Source organism: Lissotriton helveticus, chromosome 4_1 (genome assembly GCF_964261635.1).
Source record: "Lissotriton helveticus chromosome 4_1, aLisHel1.1, whole genome shotgun sequence".
NCBI lineage: Eukaryota > Metazoa > Chordata > Amphibia > Caudata > Salamandridae > Lissotriton > Lissotriton helveticus.
This window is the reverse complement of record NC_136063.1, coordinates 429358805-429386715: the sequence shown is the minus strand read 5'-3', so window position 1 is coordinate 429386715 and position 27911 is coordinate 429358805. Positions and strand designations below refer to the sequence as shown.

General features: G+C 48.4%; 1 protein-coding gene across 2 annotated transcripts in view; it reads left to right on the top strand.

Moving 5' to 3' along the window:
- Positions 1-27911, top strand: part of MTDH (metadherin) — a 448308-nt gene that overhangs the window by 244549 nt on the left and 175848 nt on the right. For both annotated transcript variants that reach the window (XM_078686988.1, XM_078686989.1), the window contains exon 8: positions 26926-27050. In XM_078686988.1, coding sequence (XP_078543114.1) covers positions 26926-27050 — 125 coding nt within the window. The remainder of the gene's footprint in view (positions 1-26925; positions 27051-27911) is intronic.

Below are 27911 nucleotides of genomic sequence, written 5' to 3'. Positions count from 1 at the left end.
AGTACAGTATTTCTGTGCTAGGGTCGCAAGCGGATAGGAATTCTGTTTAATGCCTAACTTTGTATGGTGGACTGCAAATATGTGCTATAAAAATATAATCAATATATTATAGGGTTATTATACCTAGGTTCACTTATAGGTACCATACCACTATACCTTCAAGGTCGAATTGGTTTGGAGTCGAGAATAGCTTTCAGTGGTTCGGCAGTTAATTCTGTGGCAGATATCTTTGTGGTGAATATTTGGACACACCAGGTTAGTGTTTCCAGGAAATGTGGTGGTGCACGAAAGTGACAGAACTGCTGTGTTGTCAGTTAACTGGTGACTGTCTCTTGGAAATCTTAAAGGCATTTGGGCCAATGGTCCACCATCTGCTGCACATGAATCATTACCGACATCCTCAGTGATATGGTTATGTTATGTTATGTTAATATATATTTTTAAAGTGCTCGTACGCCCGTGGGCTTCATGGCGCTATCGAAGAGGGTAGTATAAAGACAACATAATACTCTAATGGTAGGCCTGTTTAAAAAGCCAGGTCTTTAGGGTCTGTCTGAATATCAGGAGATCCTGGCTTTGTCTGATCGACAGTGGTAGGGAGTTCCAGAGGGAAGCCGCCAGGTGGTGAAAGCAGCTGCCGCCCTGTTTCCTTTTAAACCGAGGTACAATTACTAGTGCCTTGTGAGCGGAACGGAGGTTCCGTGAGGGGACATATTTTGACACTAGCTCCCTGATAAAATTGGGGCCTTTGTTCTGTAGAGCTTTGAAGGTGATGCATCCGGTTTTAAAGGCCACTCTTTGAGCTACCGGAAGCCAGTGTAGCTTTTCCAGGCCAGGTCTAATAGATTGCCATTTTAGTTGTTTCCAGATAAGTCTGGCCGCCTGGTTCTGGGCCAGTTGTAGTCTTCTCAAAAGACCAGCTGGGAGTCCTAAGTAGAGGCTGTTTGAAAAGTCTGAGCGGGAGAGAACAAGTGCAATAGTCGCCTGAATCAGTGCAGAATGTGACAACAAGTGTGCTATTTTTTTAAATCTTTCTCAGCTGGAAGAAGCTGGCAGATACAACAGCTCCCACCTGTGCTTTGAGAGAAAGATCTGCGCTGAGCATGATCCCCAGGCTCTTGCCCGACATAGATTTAGCAGGAGGGGGCCCAGGTCAAGTGGCAAAGTGTGGACCCCAGCTTAGTTTGTTTTTCCCGGGCAAGATCAGTTCCGTCTTACCCGGGTTCAGCTTAAGATGGTTAACATTCATCCATCTCTGTATGTGTGTCATAGTCTTTTGGAACTCGGCCACAGAGTTTGGAGTATTTAAGGGAAAGACAAGCTGAAGGTAGTCTTCATAATTAAAAATGGTGACTTTATAATTCTTTAGGGAGTGTAGTAATGGGCGGAGGTATTGATTAAACAATAATGCCGAGTGCCAGGTTTGGCAGCTCTGCATTGCTCCTAGCGCTGCGTGACGAGCGCCTCGCTTTTTAAAACTGCCTGTTTTTTCTATTTCTGTTCACTTTATTTTATTCTCCCCTGATCTTACCTGGGAGCTGGCCCTATACTTGCACTATAATAGGTCCCTCACCGCTGTTTTAGCGGATTCGGTTCTGGGGTGGTGGTGTTTTGCCTCGCCTGTCCTTTGGAACTTGGGCGCCATCTTGGGAAGGGCTTTTGACGCTTTCTGAGCGCCATCTTGAGCGTCCTGGTGGGGCGGTGTGAACCTCACCTGGAGGCCCTATTTAAACCAGTCCCCTTAGCGCAGCGGGATCGCGCAGCGGGGTTGCCCTCGCTGTTGCCTGAGTCTTGCCAGAGTCCTGCCCGTCAGCGTGTCGGAGGCGGTGGAGCGGTGCAGGACTTAGACTTGGCTGGGAGGATGATCTGCTATTCTCCTACGACTCTTCAGTCCTTGCAATTTACATCCTGCGCGTGTCGATCCGTTTTTCCGGGTCGTTATAGGGGCAAATGGCTTTGCCCTGGTTGTGGCTGGTCGCCTGCTTATGCCCCCTCTTCCGATGTTCGGATAGGTGGGGACTGTGTGAAACATCTTTGCTTTCTGCTCAACACGAGATCAGTCGGCAGGCATGCCCTTGACATTTTCGATCTTCTCGTCGGGGAAAAACCTCTTTGCCTTCTGCTGACCGAAACTTGGTTGGGGGAGTCGTCCAATCCGGACATCCTAGCGGCTATTCCACCCGATTATAACATCTTTCGCCAGGACAGAGCCAAGGGAAGGGGGGGCAGGGTGGCGGTGGTGGTTAAGAAGAGTGTTTCATGCTCTATTCTCCCCGTGGATACTATCGTAGGCTCTGAGTCTCTCGCCTTCACTATCAGGCTGTCCCCGCATCAAGTCCTGAAAGGGCTGTTGGTGTATAGACCTCCAGGACCTGTGGGTTCCTGCTTCGAGGACCTCCAGTCGGTCATATCCGGATTGGTTCTGTCTGCACAGCATTGCGTGCTGGCGGGCGATTTTAATTTTCATTTGGATATGGCGGAGGATTTGAATTCAAATAAATTGCTTGATATCACTGCCGCTCTGGGCCTTGATCCGTCCCTGATGGGCCCCACACATGATAAGGGACACACCCTGGATCAAGTGTTTTCATCGATCCCTCTAGTGGATATTGAACTTCTTCCGGTGCTATGGTCCGATCACAGGTTGGTCAGGTTTTCCATACTGGGTGGGGAGCATCTACCCAGTGGCGCCCCCACCCAGCTTGGATTAGCCTCGAGGGCTTTACATAGAGTGACGCCTGAACTGTTAGCTCAGGCGTTTGCTGACCATCCTTGCCCCATCTCGGGCGACCTGGAGTTGGATACAGAGGCTATGCAGGTGTGGCTGGCAGAGAGGCTGAATGATCTAGCCCCCGTAAGGGCGCCTCGACCCACGGCCAAGCGGCAGTCTGCGCCGTGGTTTACGGAGGCGCTGCGTACTGATCGAAGCCAGTGCAAGGTGGCCGAGAGGGCGTGGCGCTCTCAGTACAAGGGGGAGGCCAGACTTGCCTATAGGATGGCGGTTAAAGCCTACCATCGCAATATTCTCTGTGCAAAAAAAGATTATCTTGCCAGGAGGATAGAGGCGGCCTCCAACTCATGCAAGGAGATTTTCACCGTGGTGAGGGAGTTTACGGCCCCTAGATCCAATTCGCATCAAATAGTGTCATCTGAGTCATGGGTCTGTGACCTCGCCAGGTTTTTTACGGACAAGATCATATCGATCCAGGCCTCCTTTTCAGAGAGGTCCGCTGAAGGGTTTTTCAGCACTGGGAAGGGACTTGTTCCATCGTCTACGCCAGATGTTGTCTTGGCTGAGTTCCCCTCTGTCTCCCCGATGCTTCCCTTACGCTTCTGGCCAGTCTTAAATCAGGCTCGCCACTAGACCCATGTCCGGCCAAATTTTTGGCTAGGATGGCGTCGGTGATGAACCCATTGGTCAATCCTCTCTTGAACTTGTCTTTGAGGGAGGGGAGGGTCCCGCGGTCCTGGAAAAGGGCCATGGTGATCCCTCTCCTCAAGAAGCCTGGACTGGATGCTGAGGTTCTGGCCAACTATAGGCCAATTTCCCTTCTTCCGGCCCTGGCGAAGCTCACGGAGAAGCATGTGCATGGCGTTCTATCTAGCTTTCTAGAATCAAATGACCTACTGCACCCCTCGCAATCCGGCTTCCGTCCTAACTTAAGTACGGAGACGGCACTCTTGGAGGTGTCAGAGGTCATTGGGGAGACACTGGATTCAGGAGGCAAGGCCATGCTTGTCATGCTAGACTTGTCGGCGGCCTTCAACACCGTCCCCCATGAGGCGCTTCTCGCCAGACTTTGACATCGGTCTAAGGGGGACGGTGCTCAAATGGTTTACATCTTTTCTTGAGGACCGCCGACAAACGGTCTGGGCCTCTACGAGCTCCGCTGAGATGCCGCCTTTGGGAGTCGGAGTTCCACAGGGCTCTGTGTTGAGCCCGACTCTTTTTAACATCTTTATGACCCCTCTGGCGGCACTGGTGGAGACTTTTGGGGCCCAGATCGTGTCTTATGCGGATGACACGCAACTGCTCTTCACGTGCAGGAAAGATCAGGCATTTGATGGAGAGAGTATCCGGGGGTGTTTGGGGATGGTCTTTGATTGGTTCCAGTGGAACAGCCTCAAGGCCAACTCCAACAAATCGGAGGTTTTGCTTTTCGGCTGTGCCTCGGACCCTGATTGCCGTGAGTGGTGGCCATCGGACATGTGTCCTCCTGCTCAGGCATCTCTGGTTGCCAAAAACTTGGGAGTCAAGTTTGACAACAATCTCACGCTTAGATCACACATTCTGGGTCTAACGGGCACTTGTTTTGGTATCTTGAAGATGCTCCGGAAGTTCCTACCTCTGCTTACAGAGGAGCATAGAAAGATCACCGTTCAAGCCTTAATAGGCTCTAGATTGGACTATGCTAATGCCCTATATTTAGGGCTCCCGGACTATCTGGTCCAGCGGTTGCAAGTGGTGCAGAACTCCGCGGCTCGCGCCATCTTTGGCCTTCATAGGCGAGCGAGAACATCTGGGTTGGTGCAGTCGCTTCACTGGCTGCCCATCCGAAAGCGGATTATGTTTAAAACTTTGACCCTTGTACATAAAGCACTTTCTTGCTCTGGAGCTAGGTATCTGCAGCGTAGGCTCGCCTTTTATCGCCCGGCCCGCTCACTTCGGTCAGAATCTTTGTTTATGGCCGTGGTTCCTCGAGTGAGGAAGGCTCGCACGGGGGGTCGCTCTTTCAGTCTCAGGGCCCCCCAGTTGTGGAATTCCCTGCCTCTCGCCCTACGCAGTATTCCTAGTCTGTTCCTGTTTAGGAAAAGCCTTAAGACCTGGCTTTTCAACCTCTAGGGTGCTCCTTTTTTTCCTTTTCCTCTGTCTCTGTTTTATTGTTGTTATGTTTTTTAAAATTGCTGAGCTGCCTACATAAAGCACCGGGACACTCTTTTGGAGTAGCCGTGCGCTATATAAATAAAAGTATAACATAACATAACATAATGGGGAAAGTGAGAATCCTTAAGGGACCCCACAGGTGGAGAGAGATGTAGAAGATGTGAAAGTCCCTAATCGCACAGATTGTGTGCGGCCTTCAATGAAGGAGGTTATCCAGCTCAGAGCTGGGCCACTGAGGCCCGCCTGCTTGACACGGTTGATCAGAATGTCATTGTCAACCGTGTCGAACGCGGCCGACAAATCGAGGAGCCCAAGGGCCTAATGGATATCCTTATCTGCATTGGACCTTAGAGTGTCTTGTACTGCTAGTATCACGGCTTCAGTAGAGTGGCATGGACGGAAGCCTGCCTGGTTCGGTTCCAGATACTCAGTACTCTCAATAAAGTTTGACAGGCAACTAGAGACATACGCCTCTAAAGGTTTAGACAGATAGCGCAGAAGAGAAATAGGCCTGTAGTTGGTTGAATCCAGCGGGTCCGCTCCCGGTTTCTTTACTAGGGGAATAAGCAGAGTGTTCTTGAAGCTGCTGGGTACCTTACCCTGTGAGAGTGACTCATTTAGTATAGGAAGAATGCCTTGTGGAATAGCTAATCCTATCTCTTTAAAAATATGTGGTGGGCAGATATCATTAGGAGAACCTGATTTGACGCGGGAAAGGAGTTCCGAGAAGGACTTTGTATCAATGGGAGGGATTCCAGTGTAACAGGGTTAAAGTAACTGTCATCCGTAGGAACCTGATTTAAGGGTATGGGTATGCTCTGTTTTATGGTGACGATCTTGTGTTTAAAAAAATGATTTAGAGAGTAACATAGTTCTTGCGTGGGGATTACAGGAGGGGCAGTTCTCTCATTGTTGCAGAGATCGTTAACTATGTTAAAAACATCTTTAGATTTATTCTGAGAGTTTAATATTTTTGCTGAGAAATAGTCTGTTTTATTCTTTAAAATAGTTTTTTGATCGTTTTTTCGAGCAAAACAGTAGGCATCTTTGTCTTGTGGTTGGTAGTTTATTCGCCATTTCCTTTCTTTTTGCCAGACCTCAAGCTTTAAATGCTTTAGATCAGGAGTAAACCATTTATGGGCATCACTATTACGTGAACGAGAGAAGTTCACTAGAGGCGCATGAGTGTCAGCCGCCTGCTGAAGCCATTGCAGAAGCGCCATCTCCATACTATCTAGGTCGGTACTTGTAGAGGGCAGTGACGTGGCCAGTGTATCTAGAAAGGCCGGTAAGTTTGTGGCTTTCCATTTCCTGATTTCCCCACCCGCCCGAGGTGGCGATCTCACGTACCTGTTGATTGTGAATGTGAAATGAATGAGAAAGTGGTCAGAGCAGATGCAGGGCATTATGGAAATAGCGGAAAATGGAAGGTTATGGGACCATATTTGGTCCAGGCTGTGACCTTTCTCGTGGGTAGGGGAGTGTATATGTTGCGTCAGATTTATGTCTGTGAACAGGTCTAGAAGTTCTGATGCCTGGGTATCAATATCTGTGCTGTCAAACCAATAATTAAGATCCCCCGATCAGGGTGATCCTAGGGTAGTTTACCAGCAAGGCTAGTTGTTCTGTAAGTGATGTAGGGAACGTAGGCATAGAGTTTGGGGGTCGATAAAGCAAAACTAATACAAGGGCCCCACTGTCAGTGTCGGTTTTGATGACAATATTCTCAGTATCTGTTAAGACCAAGGAGGGGAGTGCAATGAAATTGTGATTTTTATGGATAATAGCGGCAACCCCCCCCACCCGATTTACCAGAATGACGGTTAGCTGTTATGATGTAGTAATCGGACGGGAGTGCAGCTAAAATGTCTGTTAGTGAGTCTTCGGTAAGCCAGGTTTCTGTAATCAGAAGAATATCAGGATTCTGAGAGGTCAGTAGTAAGAAAATGTCCATTTGGTGTTTCACCATCGATCGTGTATTCAAATACATGCAGCGAAATTTCAGCTGTGGCTTAGTGTTTACGTGAGTGCCGGTAAATTGGGAATTTTTGTATTTGTGATCGGGGCCGGAAAGTGTGTCTTTAGCGATGCCGTAGTTAAAAGTGCGCTTCAAAATATGCGGGGGTAAAGGTGGGCAGAGATGATCAGGAGGTTTTAAGGAGAGTAAATCATCCGATGAGTAAATAAATGTTTGGGCATGGTCTATGGCCCCTGGCCCCGGCCGGTCGCGGACGGGTGCAGACGGGCTTACCTTAGGTGCACCTTCGGCACGGCATCGTCACGCCCGCTGCGCTTGTCCGCTGCGCTCTCGAAGACACATTGCGTTTTATGCCCTGCCTCCCCAGAAGAGCTAGACCGCTAGCTCCGGTCCAACCCAGTCCAAGATGGCGCCTCGCCCTCCACACAAACGGCACAGTCAGTCAAGAGCGGAAGCATTTTCACTATTATATACAACTTGATGCAAAAAACAACCACTGACAAAGCCAATAGTCTTGGCTTCTTGTAGGTGTAATGTTACTTATATTATATATCTGGATGCCATGACAGAAGCAGCAACATATCAGTAGGGTGGCACAATATGCGATGCACATATTTTTAGCTTAATTGCTTTTAAGCCAAACCCTTAATTGCATCAGTTACACCCCTTTGAAAGATCCCAGAGTATTTTCATCCCACTCAAAGCCCTGGTCTACACGCACGGTCAGGTTCTTGGTGCACATAGCCTTGGCTGCAGCGCACAGAGACTTTACTCTGCTGCACACAGAGGAAAATAATTAGAGGGAACATTGCTCCTCAGACCAAGTTCTTTCACATCTTTTCAGCAAGTGAGTAATCTGCACTTAGAAATAGCCATCATAAGAAGGATTTTCTTATCTTTGGTGATGCTCTCGCTGGAGAATATATCGGACTGCATATTCCTCATGGCTTCCCTTCTCTGCATTCTGTGGAGTGGAGCAATAATTAATAAGGTTCTAATTTGGATTTGCATACTGTCAATGTGTCTTGATCCGTGGCTTGCTTTCTGCAACAACAGGAGTAAAAAAAGTGAATAAACGGATGTCCGTATGCAGGGACACCTACATGCCGCATTGTCACCATGTCTGGAGATAGGAAACTTATGATGGAGTTCAATGGTGCTACCTGCCTTCGTTCCTCCAAGAGCTATTGCAACAGCTTTCAGATCCAGTCTGCACCCTGAGGAGTTGCACAATGTGAGGAGTCTGGCTAGTTCAGGCTATCCACCACAAATTAACCTTAACTAATGCAAGTAACTTATTCATGTAACGTTCCCCGAACCCACCATCAACCTTGAACGTAGATGCGATATTGATGTGTGACGCAGCATTCTGATGGATACTTCTGCCTGTGGAGCCATAAAAGGACCTCGTCTGCATGCTGACGTCAGCTCCCTTTTTTTCTGCGCTGTCGACGCTTAATGGTTTTTCTAGGGCTCTCCATTTTTTTCGAAGAAAACTTTGTATCACTTGTTGGTTTCTGATGGCTACTTCCAGGAAGACCAGATTTAAACCCTGCAGAGAGAGTGGCGGGCATATGTCGATCATGGACCTGCAAGATGATTGCCTCTGGTGCTTAACCTCGGATCATGACGTCGAAGGATGCCGTAGCTGCAGGAAAATGAATTTCAAGGCTATGCAGGACCGTGAAGCTAAGCTGTTTATGACCAAAGCCAAAAAGTAGAAGAGGGGTCGAAAGAGGGCGAAGTCTTCATCTTCCCATATTTCGAAGTCGAAGAAACATAAGAAGTCTAAAAGAAGACACAGCTCTTGGCACCGTTCTTCGAAGGCCAGGGCTTTGAGGTCGTCGACTCTGGCTGAGCAGCCTCGAAGAAAAAAGTTTCTCCTTTTTTTTTTTTTTCCTCGGGTGACACCGGCTTCGAAAGGCACTTCGCTGCATTAACACTCACCGGCCTCCAGCAATGTCTCCAGCTCCTAGGAAACCTTCTCCAGGTCGGGTGGCTTCACCTGTGCGGGCGCCGTCCCCAGCTCCGCAGCCTCCGATTCGACCTCAGGTGGTTCCTCTTCAGGAAGGTACGGATCCATATCCTGCTTTTCCTGCTCCTAGGTCAGATTCTTCGCATTTTCTTAATGCGATGTTTGGCATGTTTACCAGGGCCTCTGCTCCATCCGGTGTGCCTTCTGGCCCCTGGGTCCTTTGGCCTTTATCCTGGGTGTTCCTCAATTCTATCCTCAAGCATCCTTTATGCCATTCTTGCAGTCGACACCGGCTTGGCATTTCCCGGCGCCCTCCACTCCGGGTCCTCTGACTCCTTCGGCTGCTGAGTCGGCGCCGCCTCGAGTGCGATCGATGTCGAGGCTCGAAGCTGAGGCTCCTCCGTTGACGTAGTTAATGTCTTCACCTGCGCCGCGTTTAGCACCGCCGACGCAGATTTCTAAACAACGCTCTAGGAGATTGGCGCAGAGGCTCCTTGAAGAGTAGGAATATGCACAGGATCAGGAGGATGGAGAGATTGTTGATTCTATGGATGAGTTTGAGGGCCTTCATGAGGCTAGTGGCTTGGATACTTCGGAGTAGAATCTCCCATCTGCAAATGCTGGAGTTGTGCACGACATTGCTCCTTATCATGTGGTCATAAGAAAGGCGGCTGATTTGCTTGGTCTTCCGCTTCCTTCAGCTGAGGTGAAATCTAATATTCTTACAGAGGTTCTTAATGCATCTTCTTCAATTTCTGAACCGTTGCTTCCCTTTACGGGTGCTTTGACGGAACCAATCTTGGAGGTGTGGCAGAAGCCTTTATCTACTCCTGCGGTTTCTCTATCCATCTCTAGAAGGTACAGGCCCACTCCTGGGGATCCAGCTTTTTATCATCACATCCTATTCCGGAAAGTTTGGTTATCCAGGCTTCTTGTTCAAAGCAATCTTCTGGTTCTTCCCCTACCATTCTGGGTGATAGGGATTCTAAAAAAAAAGTGAGCAAGCGGCAAAGAAGGTGTTCTCTTCTGCAAGTATGGCTCTTAAATCCACTAATGCAACCTGTCTTCTTGGGAGGTTTATCCATGCTTTGATGGACTCAGTCATGCAGCTAGCTCCGAAGTTGCCTGAGGAGGATCGGGCTAATTTCTTGGAAGTCCTTTCTGATTCGCAGGCTGCGGCACGTCCGGTGATTCAATTGGGCCTGAACACTGCTGACTCTGTGGCTCGTGTGATGGGGTGTTCTGTGGCTGAAAGGAGACAGGCATAGCTTAGGTCGTCTGGTTTCTCATCTGAAGTTCAGGTGACGTTGCTGGATTTGCCCTTTGATGGGTCAAAACTCTTTGGTTCAGAGGCAGACTCGGCCGTAGAGTTTTTTAAGGACAGCAGGGCAACTGCAAGGTCTCTGGGTCTCCAGGTGCAATGCCCAGAGGATACGGCTACTAGTGGTATCGTGGATTTGTGAGATCTGCTTCCTTTTGTGGCCGCCAACAATCTCAACGGAGCCAGCAATAGCAGAATCCCTTGTAAAAGTTGTAAGAAAGTGACTCTCTATATACTGGACCAAAGTAAGGTACAGTGTGTACAGAGACCACAGTCCCCAGAGGTTTGGCAGAGGCTAAAGTTAGATATAACCTTACTCTCTAAAGTGGTAGCTTGGTCGACCAGTAAGGCAGTATCAGAGGACAGTGTAGGGCATTTGTTGTCCACACTTAGTCAGCAAATGGTCTTAGACACTCAGGAACTGAACTGTATGCCAATTGTTTTGTATCAAAAGATATAATTGTTTTATTTTAGAACCAACAAGGTATCAAAATATACTTTCTCAGAATGAGTCACTATACTTAAATACTTTTCCAATAGGCATTAAACTTTTTGATCACAATAGTTAGTTGTTGCAATAGGCAACGCAATTTCAAACACAATGCAACATTGATCTCAATGGGAATTTCTAGTTAAATGCAATTAGTTACTTTGTAGATTACTTTTCTAACCACAGCACTGGATCCTAGATTCAGTCCTGGGACATGCACTGTAAACAGTTAAGTAAAAGCGTTTTAGTAACAGAGATATTATTGAAATTTAAAAGTTGACACTTCGAGACTTTCCTAGATGAAATTACCAATGTTATCCTATGAAAGGAAATTCAGTTTGCAGGTAAAATATGTTTGCATTACTTTTGTAATAACGTGCTGGGCCCCTAGGTTCAGCACTGGGACATCTATCTAAAACTGGCAAGTAATTAAGTTTTTATCATTGGCACGATTTTTAAAGAATATTTGTAAGTTTCAAAAATCAACACTTTTCCTTCAACGTCTACACGAAGATCGACGCCGAGGAGACTAAGATAGACGTCGCGGAGATGGATGTCGCGGAGATGGATGTCGCGGAGATGGACGTCGCGGAGATGGACGTCGCGGAGATGGACGTCGCGGAGATGGACGTCGCGGAGCTGGACGTTGAGGAAAGAAAAGTCGACGTCGAAGAGGAAGTCTACTCCTCGGACGGGGTCTAGCGTGGTGAGCGTCTCATCAGAGTTCCCGGTCGCACAGGCGCCCGTGTTCCTCCTCAGGAGAGTCTACCTCCAGAGCATCCTCCCCGAGGCCTGCTCTTAAGAAGAGGAGAGTACTTGGGTCTCCGGACTCTGATTACTCGAGGGCCTACTCGCCCTCAAGGCCTAGGACTCCTACTCTGCCACCTCAACAGCTACCTCCTTCACCCCCCCTCCTCCTCCTCCTCCTCCTCCTCCAACTCCTACTCCTCCTCCTCCTCCTCCAACTCCTCCGCCTCCTCCTCTTCCACCTCAGCCTCTACAACCGAGGCCTTTGATTCCGGCTCAGCCACCTGTTCTTCCACAACAGCCGGTGCCGGTGGGTCCAGAGACTCAGGAAACAGAGGTCAAGATCACGGGGGAGGCATCGCTCTCGCAGTGAGCGTAGATCTTCAACCAGGTCATGATATCGTTGTTGTAGAGAGAGGTCGCAGTCCAGGCATACCAGATACACGGATTCTTCAAGTGACAGGAGGTATTCGTCTACTTTGTCTGACTCTCCTCCAACGAGGGTGTCGCCGGTGGATGACATCGTTACGTTTCAAGACGTGCTGTTGAGGGGAACAGCGAAGTTGAGGATAGCACTGACTGTGCCCACCCCTTCCACCTTTGTCATCTTTGAAATGCTACAGCGTAAGCACCTGTCTCGCCCTTTGCTGCCTTTGGTGCCAGGGTTGGAGGAACCGGCCATGGAGCTGATTCTGATGCTGGCCTCGGTGAAGTCTGCCCCATCCCGGCTGCAGAAGAAGTACAGGCCCCGGATTCCATCCAGCATTTCTGAGAATGGATCCTGCTCCGGATTCCGTTATTGTTACAGCGGCAAAGAAGCAACACTATACAGAAAATGCCGAGACTTCGCCTCTAGGTTTTACCAACCGGGGGACTCTGGGGAATGCGCTATGGATCAGCTGGTCGAACAGCTTTCTGTACGCTTTTCCACCCATTCCCCTGATTCCGGCAGTGCTCATCAAGCTGTCTGTCCAGAGCGCGAATGATCCTCATTGCTCCGGAGTGGCCTCGACAGTGGTGGTTCACAGACCTGCTCCACCGGTCTCTCCAACCCCATCTGCGTCTTCCATGTCGGCCGGACCTTCTAACGAAGTTCGGGGGGCAGATGGTGCACCCCAATATCTCATCGTTGAGTTTGGCGGCATGGCTCCTGAGATAGTACAATATGGACACTTGAACTTGCCTGACAACTGTATGGAAAATCTTTAGGGAAGCGAAAAGGCCATCCACTAGGACTTCCTCGGCCTACAAGTAGAAGAGGTTCTGCATTTGGTGCACATCCAAGAACGCTAACCCTACCTCCTGCAAGGAAGATGTCATCCTTCCATACCTCTTGCATTTGGCTCAATCTGGCCTTAATTTCCATTCTATTAAGGTTCACCTCGCAGCATTAACTGCATATAGGAAATGCCCTGTACAAACTTCCTTTTTCCAGATACCTGTCATTAAAGATTTTTTGAAGGGTTTGAAGAAGGTGTGTCCCCCCAATAGGCGTCCTTCGCCTTCATGGGAGCTGTATGTGGTGCTGTCCAGGTTGATGAAGGAGCCTTTTGAGCCTATTCATAAGGCTTCTCTACAGCATTTGTCCTGGAAGGCGGCTTTCCTTGTGGCTATAACTTCAGCGCGCAGGGTGAGTGAGATTCAGGCTTTGTGTTGTCAAGAGCCCTATACAGTATTTCATGCTTCAAAAGTTGTCATTAGGACTCGCCCTAAATTCCTCCCTAAAGTGATATCTGATTTCCATGTCAACCAGACCATCACATTACTGACATTTTTTCAACATCCCACCTCTCCGGCGGAGAGGTCTCCGCATTCACTGGATGTGAAGCGGGTGTTGAAATTTTACTTGTGTAAGACCAACGACATTCGTAGGTCAGATCAGTTGTTTGTGAATTACGGTTCAGTCAGGACTGGCCTTGCCACCTCCAAAACAGTCCATATCTAGGTGGATTGTGTCCTGTATACAACTATGCTACCAGAAGGCTAACAAGACTCTAGGGGGGTAAGCCTAAGGCTCATTCAACTAGAGGCAAAGCGGCTACTACAGCTTTGCTACGCAACGTTCCCATTGCAGACATCTGGAGGGCGGCTACGTGGAAGTCTCTCCACACATTTGCAAAGCATTACTGCCTGGATTCTGATGCCAGGGCAGATGCGCAAGTTGGGCAGGCTTCGCTGTTGAATTTATTTGCTCAGTAAGGATTTTTTTCTTTAGTTTTCTTCCACCGCTGGGTTAGTTTTGAGATGGGCTTGCCATTCTATTCACAGATTATGACTATACACAGAGATCCCCTACTACAGAAGGAGTAGTTTCTTACTTGTGACTCCAGTTCTGTAGTAGGGGTATCTCTGTTATAGTCATAAGCGACCCGCCCGCCTTCCCGGTGGAAGAAACAATGATTACCTGAATGCTACAGGCCTGGCTTTATACACCTTCAAAAAGAACTGAAAGTAACTTGCCTGGGTCTGTGCATCATGGGATAACGAGGATGTCTGGAGTGTTCCTTAAAGGCACGGTATCCCTTTTCCAGACACATAATGGCAGCCTATGAGGCTTGTCTGTCCAACCCTTCCTCTTTATCATGATAAAGGATTTTTGTGAAGGGGAGTTTTCTCTAGGTGTGAAACTCTGTAAAATATGTAAATTTATATATTATTTGGCTATTCCTTTTCACTTCAGGATGAAGTGCTGGCCAATGTAGCCTGGTTAATGTTAGGCTGCATTATTTGTCTTTGATTTTCTCTTAAGTGTCTATGCAGGACTGCAGAAGAAGACCACTTAAGAGACTATTTTGATTGCTCCGAGGTCCACGCACATGGGCTGGACTATTCACAGATTATGACTGTAACAGAGATACCCCTACTACAGAACTGGAGTTACAGGTAAGAAAATACTCCATCTACAGGATGCGTATTTTCATCTTCCCATCCTGAGGTCGCATCGGAACTATCTCCGGTTCACGCGAGGGTCACAACATTATCAGTTTGCGGTTCTTCCGTTCGGTCTTACATCTGCACCTCGAGTCTTTACAAAGGTGATGGCGGTGGTAGTGGCTCATCTCAGAAGTTCAGGGGTTCCTGTTTTCCCCTACCTGGACGACTGCCTGTTGAAAGCGGAGACTCCAGAGGTGGTTTCGCGCCACTTGCAGGAAACAGCTCATCTCTTGTTCAAATTGAGTTTCTCAATAAAAGTACCCAAATGTCACCTAGTGCCTTCTCAGCGCAGTCTGTTCATGGGGGCAATACTAGACACTTCTGTGTGTTGAGCTTAGCCTCCTCCGCAGAGGATTCTCGACATTCAGGAAATTATTCCTTTATTTCACGATGGAGCTTTTGTTCCTGTCCTGAAGGTTCTTCGCCTGCTCAGTTTGTTCGCTTCCTGCATTCTGTTGGTCAACCATGCACGCTGGCACATGAGGGCACTCCAGGGGTGCCTCCGCAGGCAGTGGTATCAGCACAACGGAGATCTCGGGGAGAAGATCAGAATCTCCAGAGAAGCTGCAGCAGAGCTGACTTGGTAGGGCAACCTGTCTCAAGGAAAACCCTTTCAGCCTCCTCCGCGGGTCATCACGGATGCCTCCACTCTAGGGTGGGGTGCTTATCTGGGGGATCTGGCGGTCAAAGGTCTTTGGTCAAAGGTCTTTGATCTCCAGCGGAAAGGTTGCTTCATATAAACCTGTTGGAATTGCAGGCGATACGTTTGGCACTAAAGGATTTCCTTCCTTCCCTTCCCTTCGCGGTCAGTCGGTTCAGATCCTGACGGACAACACTACCGCGATGTGGTACATCAACCAACAGGGAGGTGTAGGGTTGTATCTTCTCTATAAAGAAGCTCTGCAACTCTGGTCCTGGGATCAGGGCCATCAGATTTGTGTCTTTGCAAATCTGGCCGGTGTGCTGAATGTTCGTGCGGACAGTCTCAGTCTGCGTTACTCGGTAGATCACGAGTGGCGGCTTCATCCGATGGTGGTCCATCGCATCTTTCATATGTGGGGATCTCCTCGGTTGGACTGGTTTGCCACTCGGGAGAACGCGCACTGCCCGCTGTTCTGCAGTCTCCAGTATTCGATGCAGTGAGTGTTGGGGGAACGTGTTTCAGATGGATTGGGGCTCACAACTCCTTTGCGTGTTTCCTCCCATACCCTTGATTCCTCGGGTTCTGAGGAAGATTCACCAAGACCGGGCCCAAGTTATATTGATCGCACCGGATTGGCCAAGAAGGGTTTGGTACACAGATCTACTTCACTTCCCATCGTACCCGCCGCTCTGTCTCCCTCTCAGGGCAGACCTCCTATCGCAGTCGCAGGGGCAGGTTCTACACCCCCACCTCCAGAGCTTGCACCTTCATACCTGGAGATTGAACGGGGCAACCAGAGTTTTCTCTCTCCCCCCGGATATAGTGGATGTTATTTTATAGTCCAGACGACACTCCACTAAGTCTGTTTACTCTTCCAGATGGTCCAGGTTTAAGTGGTGTGGAGAGAGAGACATTGACCCTCTGGAGGCCCGATTGTGTAATATTCTGGAGTTTTCACTTTCTTGGGCACAGCAAGGTTGTGCTGTAGCCACTGTTGAGGGCTATTTATCGGCTTTGTCCACCTTTCTATGCCGGACCAGCTGTCTTTAAGACACCCATTGTCATGAGGTTCATTAAGGGCCTTACAAATAAGTTCTCTCCCACACCTTTTATTATGCCTCAGTGGGATTTCAATCTTGTTCTAACCTTTTTATTGGGTTGTCCGTTTGGCCTCTTCCTACTTGCCCGTTAAGGCTTCTTTCTTTTAAAACTGTTTTCTTGATTGCCATTAACTCGACTAGGAGGGTAAGTGAGCTTCAGGCTCTTAGTTCGAAACCTCCGTTTCTGACCATTCATGCGGATAAGTTAGTTCCAAGGATCAGTACTGCTTTCCTTCACAAGGTGGTTACCCCTTTTCATAGGGGAGAGTCCATTACTTAACCCACCTTCTATCCTCCCCCTTCCAAGGAGAAGGAGAGACTGCATTGTTTGGACCCTAAGAGAGCTGTCATGCTGTTTATATCGGACAAGAGATCTGAGGCTGGATGATCAGCTCTTTGTGGGCTAGGTTGGGAAGATGAAAGGCAAGGCTGTGCACAAGAGGACTCTTTCCAGGTGGATTATTTTGTGCATCAAGTTTTGCTACGCCCTGGCCAAGAAGGACCCTCCTGAAGGTATCCAAGCTCATTCCACCAGAGCGAAGTCTACTTTTTCTGCTTTGTCTAGCAGTGTTCTCGTTCTTGATATCTGTAAAGCAGCAACTTGGGCCTCCCTCCACACCTTTGCAAAGCATTACTCCTTTGACTTTGAGGTTTGGAGGGATGGCCATTTTGCTCGTTCTGTTTTGCAGGATTTTTTGGTCTAGTCAGGTGGACACCCTCCTCCAGGAGACGTATGGCTTTGGGAGTCTATTGAAAAGGTGAGGAATCCACAGGCAGAAGTCCCCATCAGAAGAACAAGTTACTTACCTTTGGTAACGCTTTTTCTAGAGGATACAGTATCTGCCTGTGGATTCCTCAGTGTCCCGCCCGCCTCCCAGTTGTCCACCTGTTTCTACCAAAAAATGTTTTATTTTAATCATGTTAATATTTTAAAAATGAGAAGTGCTTTTTCACTTGCTATTTCTCTATGCCTTAATTGATTATGCATTCGTGATTTTATATAGGTGTATATATTTGATATACTATGTATATATTTGAAAATGTGTCGGTCTGCCCGTTTGCCTCGGTGGCATGGAAAAAATGGGTGGAACTGACGTCAACATGCTGACAAGGTACTTTTATGGCTCCGATGACGTCATACGGTGTCGCGAGCAGAGCCTACCTATTGTGACGTCCTTGTCGATGTGGGAGAGCTGGGAAAGAATTTCCTGTGGAATGCTGGCGCAGGGGGTATTCAAAAGGTGAGGAATCCACAGGCAGATACTGTATCCACCAGAAAAAGCGTTACCGAAGATAAGTAACTTATTCTTTTGCACTGAAAGTTATTTTCTTGACTGCTGAGTACAGCTGGGGAAACTCAAGCACAGGCTGGTACACTGGGAGAGAGCAGCCTTGTATAGTCAGTTTTTTTTTCTTCAAGGTTGTATCAAATGCCACATTAATTGAGTTATCATTCATGAGTGCTCTAATTTCATCTTGATTATATACTCCTAAAAACATTAATTCCCTACTAAGGTATTTGCAAATGTTTGTCATGTGCTGTCCTGACCAGTTTAATTACACCTAGAAATGATGAGTGTATTTTGTTATGTTGGTCCGTAGCTGAAGATGTTACGGAGGAGACTCAGGGGTAGTCTACAAGGCATTCCTTTGTGGTTTTTCAATGGGATTCAAATTGGATTCCTACCTTTTTGATGTGGACACAGTTTGAGTCTTCATAGTCATAGTTGTAACCTCTGCATGTTAATCCTCAAAACTGTATTTATGATTTCTGTGACTCCTGCTAGAAGGGGCCATGAGCTGCAGGCCCTTGGCTATCGCCCTCTCTTCTTTCTGGACAAGATGGTTATGCAAACGCAGGGCTGCTTTCTTTCATAAGGAGGTGACTCAATTCCATTTCTGTCATTCTTTACAACCTTCCAACATTCTGCCGTCCACGTCTTCCTACAAAAGAGAAGGAACGAGTGCATCCGTTTCATCCCAGGCAGGCAGTTAACTACTACCTGGACTGCACCAAGGATTTGCGATTGGATGACCAGCTCTTTGTGGATACTGTGGTGCTAAGAAAGGTAACGAGGTACAAAAGAGAACTCTAGCTCTGTGAATAATTTTCGACATCAGGACCTGCTACCCCTTAGCCATGAAATAGCTTCATGAAGGGATCAGATTCTGATAGATAAATCTGCAGTGTGGATTCCTCACCTTGTGAATATCCCCTTGCGTCAGCAAAATTCGGAAATTATTTTCGTAGCCTCGCGCCGACGTGGACTTGGACGTCATAGAGACACGGCATCGCACGCGACTCCACTGATGTCACCGACGCCTATAATAGGCCCACGCCGGCGTGATGACATCAGTTCCCTTTTTTCCGCGTCGTCGACGCTAACGGTTATCGGGAATCTCAGTAGCCAACTGGTACTTTGTTGCCTTTTTGTTGCAATTTTCTGCTTCTTTGTATCTTGTCTCTTTGATGTCGACAAAGAAGACCGGCTTCAAGCCCTGCAGGGAGTGCGGGTAAATGATGTCGAATACCGACCCGCACGATGACTGCATCTGGTGTTTAAGCTCCGACCATGATGTGGATGGTTGTTCCTCTTGTCGAAAGATGAACCCGAAGGCCCTGGGTAAAGAGAGACCAAACTCCTGGTGGCAAAGCTGGAAAAGGAAAATCGTCGAGGTCTCGTTCTCGAAGGTCGAGGTCAAGGTCTGGATCTCGAGAGGAGTCATCTTCGTGGTCCGCTTCAGATCATACTTTGAAATCGAAGAAGAAGCATAAGAAGAGGAGACATGAGTCCCGACGTTGTTCCGGTAAGGAGTCTGGCTCGAGGTCACCGAAGAAGGTACGTTCTAAGGTGGTTACTCTGGATGTCTCTGAACCTGAAGGTGAGGCCTCACCTTCGGATTCCCGTGTACAGTCACCGACTCCGGCTTCGAATCCGTCTCCGGCCCGAGAAGAGGAAGAGGTTCAAGTGGATGTGGATTCCGCGCCTGCCGAAGAGCCGAATCCGAACCCTCCACAAGACCAGCCTGAGGGTTTCCACCACCTTTTCCAACCCCTGGCCAGGACCCATCAGCGTTTCTAAATGCTATGTATGGCGTCTTTTCAAGGGCGTGGTACCCCTCTGGCGCACCTTCGGGTCCCATGGGTCCGCTGGCTTTCAATCTAGGAGTCCCTCACTCCTATCCTCCTGCTCCATTTATGCCTTATATGCCGGCCCCGACGCCGCCTTGGCAGTTTCCGGCTCCACCGAGGCCGTCGACGCCGGTTCCGGCGTCGCCCTCTCCAGAACGACCTCGAGAGCATCCGACTGGGCCTTCAGATTCGATACCGACGTCGATCCCGACTCCGTCGGAGCCGTTGGTGGATCCGGCTGCGAGGCGTGTGAAGGAGAGATCCAGAAGGGAGGCTCAACGCCTTTTGGAAGAACGAAGGTATATAGAATCTCATCCTGATATGGAGGAAGGTGAATTGGATGAGGATTGTTTTGATGAACTGGCTGACGCTGGTAGCCTGGATTTCTCTCCGGAGTGGGAGTTGCCTTCAGGCTCTGATACACCTTCTAAAGATTTCCAACCTTACCATATGGTTATGAGGAAGGCGGCAGATCTTCTTCAGTTAACTTTGCCAACAGTGGAATTTAAATCCAATCTTCTTACTGAGGTTTTACATTCTCCTAGTTCTGTGGTAGAGCCATTGCTTCCATTTAATGACGCCTTGACAGAGCCCATTTTGGAAGTGTGGAAGAAACCACTGTCAGCTCCTGCAGTATCTAAGAGTGTGGCAAGAAGGTACAGGGTTGCACCTGAAGACCCTGCTTTTTTGACTTCTCTTCCTTCACCGGAGAGCCTAGTCATTCAAGCGGCTTGCTCTAAAAAGAATGTAAGTGCCTTTCCCCAGGTTCCTTGTGAAAAAGAGGCAAAGAAACAGGATCAGGTTGCTAAAAAGACCTTCTCCTCTGCAAGCATGGCGTTGAAGTCGACTAATGCCACTTGTCTGATGGGGAGATATGTGCATGCCCTTATGGATTCTTTGCGTGTTCGAACGCCTAAGGTTCCTGATGCCAACAGGAAGGATTTTGAGGAGGTGATTTCGGATGCACAGGCAGCGCTCGCCAAGTTATACAGAGTGGTCTGGACACTGCGGACTCTGTGGCGCGTATCATGGACACTGCTGTCTCCACTAGAAGATCAGCTTGGCTGAAATCCTCAGACTTTTCAGCGGATGTTCAGGTGACTTTACTGGATCTTCCGTTTGATGGATCTGGCCTCTTTGGGAAGAAAGCTGATGCGGCCCTTGGGAGATTTAAAGACAGTAGGGCAACTGCTAAATCTTTAGGTCTCCAGATCAGGGGCTCTTCGACCAACAAGAGATTCAGGGGTTTTGGTCGCTCTTCCTTTCGGAATTACAGACAAGGTCAACAGCAGCAGCAGCAGCAGCAGCAAAATTCCATGTACAGGTCATACAGGGGAAAGCAAAGAGCGCGTCCTCGTGGATGTCGAGCCTCTTCCTCCTCCACTTCCTCCAACCCCCCTGCCTAAGAAAAGCAGTCCTAGATCCGCCATTCAGGATCATGTGGGTCCGGTGGGGGGTCGGCTTACCCATTTTCTACAAGATTGGGAATCGGTTACATCAGATCTTTGGGTTCTCAATCTTGTAGAAAATGGGTATGCCCTTCCCCTTCGGGAATTCCCTCCCAATTACCCACCTTGCCAAGGTTTTTGCACCGAGGAACATCTGTTATTTCTACAGGAAGAAGTGTTGACTTTGTTACGAAAGGGTGCGATAGAGGTGGTCCCAGAGCAGGAAAGGGGTCAGGGATGCTACTCCCGGTATTTCCTGATACCCAAAAAGGATGGCAGACTTCGTCCAATCCTGGATCTCAGGATCTTGATTCTCTATCTGAAACAGGAGAAATTCAAGATGCTCACCTTTGCTCAGGTTCTTCAAGCGCTGCTAGAAGAAGACTGGATGGTGTCGCTCGACTTGCAGGATGCGTACTTTCACATCCCAATCCTGAAGTCGCACAGGAAGTATCTCCGTTTTACGGTGGGATCGCAACACTATCAGTTTGCGGTCCTTCCGTTTGGACTTACTACTGCGCCTACAGTCTTCACCAAGGTGATGGCAGTGGTGGCGGCGCATCTCAGAAGGTCTGGGTATCCAGTATTCCCTTATTTGGACGACTGGCTGATCAAAGCAGAGTCGTCAGAGAGAGTGCTCCATCATCTGCGAGAGACAACCCAGTTGTTGTACAGGTTGGGTTTTTCGATAAATGTACCCAAGTCTCGCCTGGTGCCCTCCCAGCGCAACCTGTTCATAGGTGCTGTACTGGACACATTTGTATGTTGCGCATTCCCTCCTCCTCAAAGGATTCGCGACATACAGGAAATGATTCCTTTATTTTACAATGGAGCGGTCGTTCCAGTCCTGAAGGTCCTTGGTCTGCTCGGTCTGATGGCTTCATGCATTCTGTTGGTCAACCATGCACGCTGGCACATGAGGGCGCTACAGTGGTGCCTCCGCAGGCAGTGGTATCAACACAATGGAGATCTCAGGGAGTCAGTGAGGATCTCCAGAGAAGCTGCGGCGGATCTGTCTTGGTGGGGCGTGGAAGGCAACCTGTCTCAGGGGAAACCTTTTCAGCTGCCTCCTCCGGTGGCCACGGTAATAACGGATGCATCCACTCTAGGGTGGGGTGCTCATCTGGGGGATCTGGAAGTCAAGGGTCTTTGTACTCCAGAGGAAAGGTTGCTTCATATCAACCTTCTAGAATTGCGGGCGATACGTTTGGCGCTCAAGGCCTTCCTCCCTTCCCTTCGCGATCGGTCAGTCCAGGTCCTGACGGACAACACAACCGCGATGTGGTACATCATCAAGCAGGGAGGAGTGGGATCGCAGTGTCTCTGCAGAGAGGCTCTGCGCCTCTGGTCCTGGGTTCCGGACCATCAGATTTGTCTGATGGCGAATCATCTGGCCGGAGTTCTGAACGTGCGTGCAGACAGTCTCAGTCGGCAGTTCTCTGCCGACCACGAGTGGAACTTCACCCGGAGGTTGTTCGTCACGTCTTTCGGACGTGGGGGACTCCTCAGGTGGACCTGTTCGCCAATCGCGAGAATGCTCACTGCCTGTCATTCTGCAGTCTCCAGTATCCGTTGCAAGGAGCCTTGGGGGACGCGCTTCAGTTGAGTTGGGGAAGTCAACTCTTTTACGCGTTTCCTCCCATACCTTTGATTCCACGGGTTCTGAGGAAGATTCGCCAAGACCGGGCCCAAGTCATATTGGTCGCCCCGGGCTGGCCAAGAAGGGTGTGGTATACAGATCTTCTCCACCTCTCCTCTCACCCGCCGCTCCGTCTCCCTCTCAGGGCAGACCTCCTCTCTCAGATGGAGGGGCAGGTTCTACACCCCCCACCTCCAGACATTGCACCTTCATGCCTGGAGATTGAACAGGGCAACCTGAATTCCTTTTCTCTCCCGCCTGACGTGGTGGATGTCATCTTGTCAGCCAGGCGTGACTCCACTAAGTCCATTTATTCTTATAAATGGTCAAAATTTGTCACTTGGTGTGGAGGGAAATCTATTGACCCTTTGAGAGCCCATTTGTCTGATGTTCTCCAGTTTTCCCTTTCTTTGGCGCAGCAAGGGCTTGCTGTTGCCACGGTTAAGGGTTATCTTTCTGCGCTGTCGGCATTTCTCCGTTTGCCTGACCCAGCCGTCTCTTTTCAAATCTCCTGTAGTTTTAAGGTTTTTGAAGGGCCTCACAAATAAGTTCCCTCCTACTCCTTGGGACTTAAATCTTGTCTTGACTTTTTTCATGGGTGCTCCCTTTGAGCCTCTTCACAAATGTCCTTTGAGACTTATGACTCTTAAGACAGTCTTCCTCGTTGCAATAACCTCTGCAAGGAGGGTAAGTGAGCTTCAAGCTCTTAGTTCCAAGCCCCCATTCTTGACCATTCATGCTGATCGAATGGTTCTTAGGACCAGGGCTGCTTTTCTTCCTAAGGTGGTTACTCCTTTCCACCTTGGTCAATCCATTACCCTCCCTACCTTTTATCCTCCCCCGCACCCTTCCAAGGAGGAGGAGAGGTTACACCGTCTGGACCCTAAGAGGGCGGTTTCCTTTTACTTGGACAGATCTAAAGACTGTTGTTTGGATGACCAGCTCTTCATTAGGTTTGCTGGCTGCAAAAGAGGAAGAGCGGTCCATAAAAGAACTTTGTCAAGATGGATCGTCCTCTGTATAAAGATCTGCTACTCTTTGGCCGGTAAGGAACCACCAGAGGGCATAAGGGCTCATTCTACTAGAGCTAAATCATCAACCTCCGCATTGGCTAGAGGTGTTCCTGTAGAGGACATTTGTAGGGCGGCAACTTAGTCTTCCCTCCACACTTTCGCGAAGCATTACTGGCTGGATTCCGAGGTGAGGAGGGATGGTCACTTTGCGCGCTCTGTCCTTCAGGATTTTCTGGTATAGGAGAGTGGACACCCTCCTCCGGGAGTGGGGACTGCTGTGGGACTCTATTCACAAGGTGAGGAATCCACACGGCCGATGTATCCATCAGAAGAACAAGTTGCTTACCTTTGGTAACGCTTTTTCTGGTAGATACAATATCTGCCTGTGGGTTCCTCACTGACCCACCCGCCTCCCCGTTGTCCACTCTTCTATACCAGAGTAACTGTATTGTATTTGTTATTTCGAATGTTTTCTTACATTTGCTTCACACTGTGTGTGTTATCTTGACTATCGTGTACTGTGTATACTATGTGCTTTACTACTGTCATTGGTCCGTCCATGTGCCTCGAAGGCACGGAAAAAAGGGCGGAACTGATGTCATCACGCCGGCGTGGGCCTATTATAGGCGTCGGTGACGTCAGCGGAGTCCATGCGATGCCGTGTCTCTATGACGTCCAAGTCCACGTCGGCGTGAGGCTATGAAAAGAATTTCCGAATGTTGCTGACGCAAGGGGATATTCACAAGGTGAGGAATCCACAGGCAGATATTGTATCTACCAGAAAAAGCGTTACCAAAGGTAAGTAACTTGTTCGTCCAATCCAGCAGGACTAAATCAACATCTTACGCATTTGCTAACAGAGCCTTTGCCAGGCCCACCTTGATTGATTTACTCATTCAACCATGCATAATCCCTGCTCCTGGGCAGGGTAATTACTGTGAAATCTGTTCTGCAGGTAAGGAATCTGCAAGTGGATAGTGTTCACCAGAAAGATAGTTGCCACAGGTAACTAACTTTTTTACCCATATCCCTCTTGTGCTGCCCCCAACAAAAAACAAGCATTTGCAATGCAATAGGTCTCGCAGCATTAAAGTTTGAGTTACTGGCATTGTAAATGACAATGCTTTGCATAATTTTTTTTTTTAGTTTGCAATTGGTATATAAACATTGTTTGTGAGTGGTTAGCTGTTGCTTATGCTAAGCTAAGTTGGCAGTAATATAGAGTGCTAGTCTTGCTTGTTATAAGCATGCTGATTTAAAGCGCTCTGATACCTGCGGGTAAAGTTTGTGCTATATTGAAATAATGGAGAAATAAACTGCAACTGGATAGGATAACGTAGTTTATTCGTGAACAGGTCATGTGTGAGTCTTAAAGGAAAAGTATAAAGCAAATGCGTAATTTTATGCAGGGCAGAAGTGTTTTCTAAATGTGTCCGATTGTTCGGGATAGTAGGGGGCACGGGGGTCGATGTCCAAATAAATGAAATGCTTTGGCCAAGATCAGACAGTTTGTTGCAGTGCGAAAACCTGGTTTCACAGAACAACACTAACGTGTATGACGCGTCTCCTAAGATGCAGCGCAGCTGGCGAGGAATAACGGGATGTCCTGCTAGAGTGAAAGTGAAGGCACGTTTTGAGAGTCGCTCGAATAGATAGCAGCAATGTGCTGTTCCAACAGCTCTGCTTCATTCAAGAATCGCCCAGTGATTGTTCAGTCTGCACTTTTATTCTACATACCGATGCATTCATCCACCTATTCTTCCATACATCTACGTATCCATCCATCCGCCACACATATCTACCTACTCATCCATCCATCCTAATGCCCTTCTCCCCCACCCCTCCGTCCAGACGTCCGCCAACCTCCTTACCCACGTATTTTCGGCCATTCGTCCATCCACTTGTTCGTTCACCTGCCCATTCATTCAAACATCCGCATTCCGCTGCAGAGGTACAGTCATTCATACTCTCGGGTAATCACAAGTGAGAGCCCACCCGATTACGCCCCCACCCCTCCGCGAGGTCTGCTAGTTCTCTTCGCTGTGTTTCCTCAAACGCCTGGGTGTGCCTTTTTTTCCTTGTTCTTCTTTTCTTCTCGTCCCGTTTTCTGATCAAACTCAGTAAATCAGTGACCGGAGTTGCGCGTGTTTACTCTGATCTAGCAGACAGCTGCTCGGGCCCTCTCGGAGGCGGCTCTGTTTCCTTGTCTGTTTATCGGTCACCATGGGCGACTCGCGGCGCCAGGTCCTCCCGTCCGTCTGGAACTTGGCCGGGGTCTGCTTTGGTTACATCGCAGCCTCCTCGCTGCAGCGCTGCCTGATTTAAATGGCGACTTCAGCAGCAGCGCTGGCCCCGGGAGGAGGGGGGGAGGCGGGAGGGAGGCAGGGAGGGGAGGGGAGGGGCGTAGGAGAGAGAGCGCAGCGGAGAGGGCCAGGGCATGACCTCATGACTTGGACTGCAATCAAATGGGAAAGATGTGACTCACGGGGGCTAGTTACACCTTGGCTCCGGTTCTACATAAACTCACTCCGGGGCTCTCACGTTGGGCACCTCACTAGCTGTGATGACAAGACATGCCGTAAGACACGCCGAGCCGAGGTACGGGATGTGTGCGTGAGCGCCGGGGGGTTCTGTATGTATGTATGTATGTATGTATGTATGTATGTATGTATGTGTGTGTGCATGCGGGCTGGGTGGGGGCGGGGGGGTTCTCTGTGTGTATGTGTGTGTATGCGGCAGGGGGGGGGGGAGGGGATGGTGGGGTTGGGGGGATCTCTATGTGTGTGTGACTGTGTGTGTATGCGCGGCGGTGGGGGGGGTCTGTATGTGTGTGTGCCTGCTTCCAAGGAGCCATGGGAGACAGGAAGCGCGCGCGACCTGATCCCAGTTCGGAAGGTTGCGCGTGCACATCACTTGTCTCCGGTCTCCCTTGACTCCTTGAAAGTAGAAACGATCACAATAGGTTTCGCTGCGACGATCGCTTCGCGATCGATTGCAGATCGAAACCTAAAGAATACCCCTCCCTAGTGTGCTGCTTTCCACCCCTCCTATCTTGTCTGTAAAAACCGTGCAATAGAGATATTTCTGCTAGGTTATGGCTGAAGAGCAGATTTCAGGGGTTGTTTTTGCTTTATCTCCTGCATTTCATGTATTGCAGGAAAGCACACGCTTTGGCCCACACAGGCTGGGGAAAGAGCCATCTGCTGCACTCTCAGCTGGTCTCTAAGGTAGAAGGTGTACTTAGCATGACACTAAACTTGAAAGACCGGAACTCTGCTCCCTGAGCTGCTTCAGATGACCAAATGACTCAAACTTGTGTAAAGTAGATTAGTCCTTGATAAGAGTTCTTCCATGACATTCTGACACTACCTTATGCTTTTTAAATCTTATTCAGAGTTTCCAGAGTTAAAAGTATTTAAAAAATAAACCAATACTTTATAGACCAACATTGGCAAAGCTAAATCTCTGCATTCACCTTAGATAGGTGCAACCTACTGACTTGTAGTGCTTTGCGATTATTGGTCTCGTACAGCTACTTGCCTGTTTTTCCAGGTTTTGTTCAAAGCTAGACTCATTTCAGTCATTGCACAGTAATTTAACTTTGACTTTTTTTTTATAGATGGGCTTAACAGTGCAGAGACTGCCTCTGATTGGAAGGCACCAGCAGAGGAATGGGGGAACTTTGCTGAAGAAGAAACTCCATCTCTTCCACTTACTGAAGAGCCAATAACTGATGTTCCGAAGGTCAGTAACCCTATTATTAATGCAAATTCTGATTTTAAAGTGTGTAATGATTAAAACACGGTAACAGTTAATCCCCCATAGTCAGAAAATGCTCTAGAACAATTTACAACTTTTCACAGCAGTAGAGTAATAAGAACATATCCTTCTTTTTTGCCAAAAGTTGTCAGATTTTCACATCAATCTAACCATTTTATTTCCAGTATTTTTCACTAACCTGTCTTCACCAGCAGAAAGGACCCTTCCTTCCTTAGATATTCGAAGTTTCTATTTAGACCAAATAAAAAAAAAATTGCAAAACAATTCAGTTGTTCATAAATGATGGGCCTTCAAGAACTGGTAAGTCTTCCTCTAAGGAAACTGTGGATAGTCAGGGCTCGAAAAAAACCAAAGAATGGTACTAGTTCTGCAGGACTAGTACCTTGAAAAATCTCCTCGACCTAACTGCAAACTACTTGACCTCCGTCTCTGAAACTAGAGCAAATGTGACAAGATAACAATATTTAAAGGCATCTTTATTGCTCTTTAACTTTGTGAGCAATAAAATTGCCTTTAAATCTTGTTATCTAGTCATTTTGCTACGTTTTCACAGACAGAGGACATAAGTTAGTTTGTCTTCCTACTCGCCAGAAAGGTAGAGTAGGACCTAAAAGCAGCTCTACCTTGTTAAATTTAGCTCGCATATGCGAGTGGATTTTTCGAGCCCTGATAGTTGTCTGTATTACGATGTTACCAATTGGTTAACAAGCCACTTCCAGGTAAACCTATAGTTCATTGTGCGGGTAGTAAGGCTGTATCTGTTGCTTGAATAAAAACATGTCTCAATAACAAATTTGTAAAGCAGCTACAAGGAAATCTGTTTAT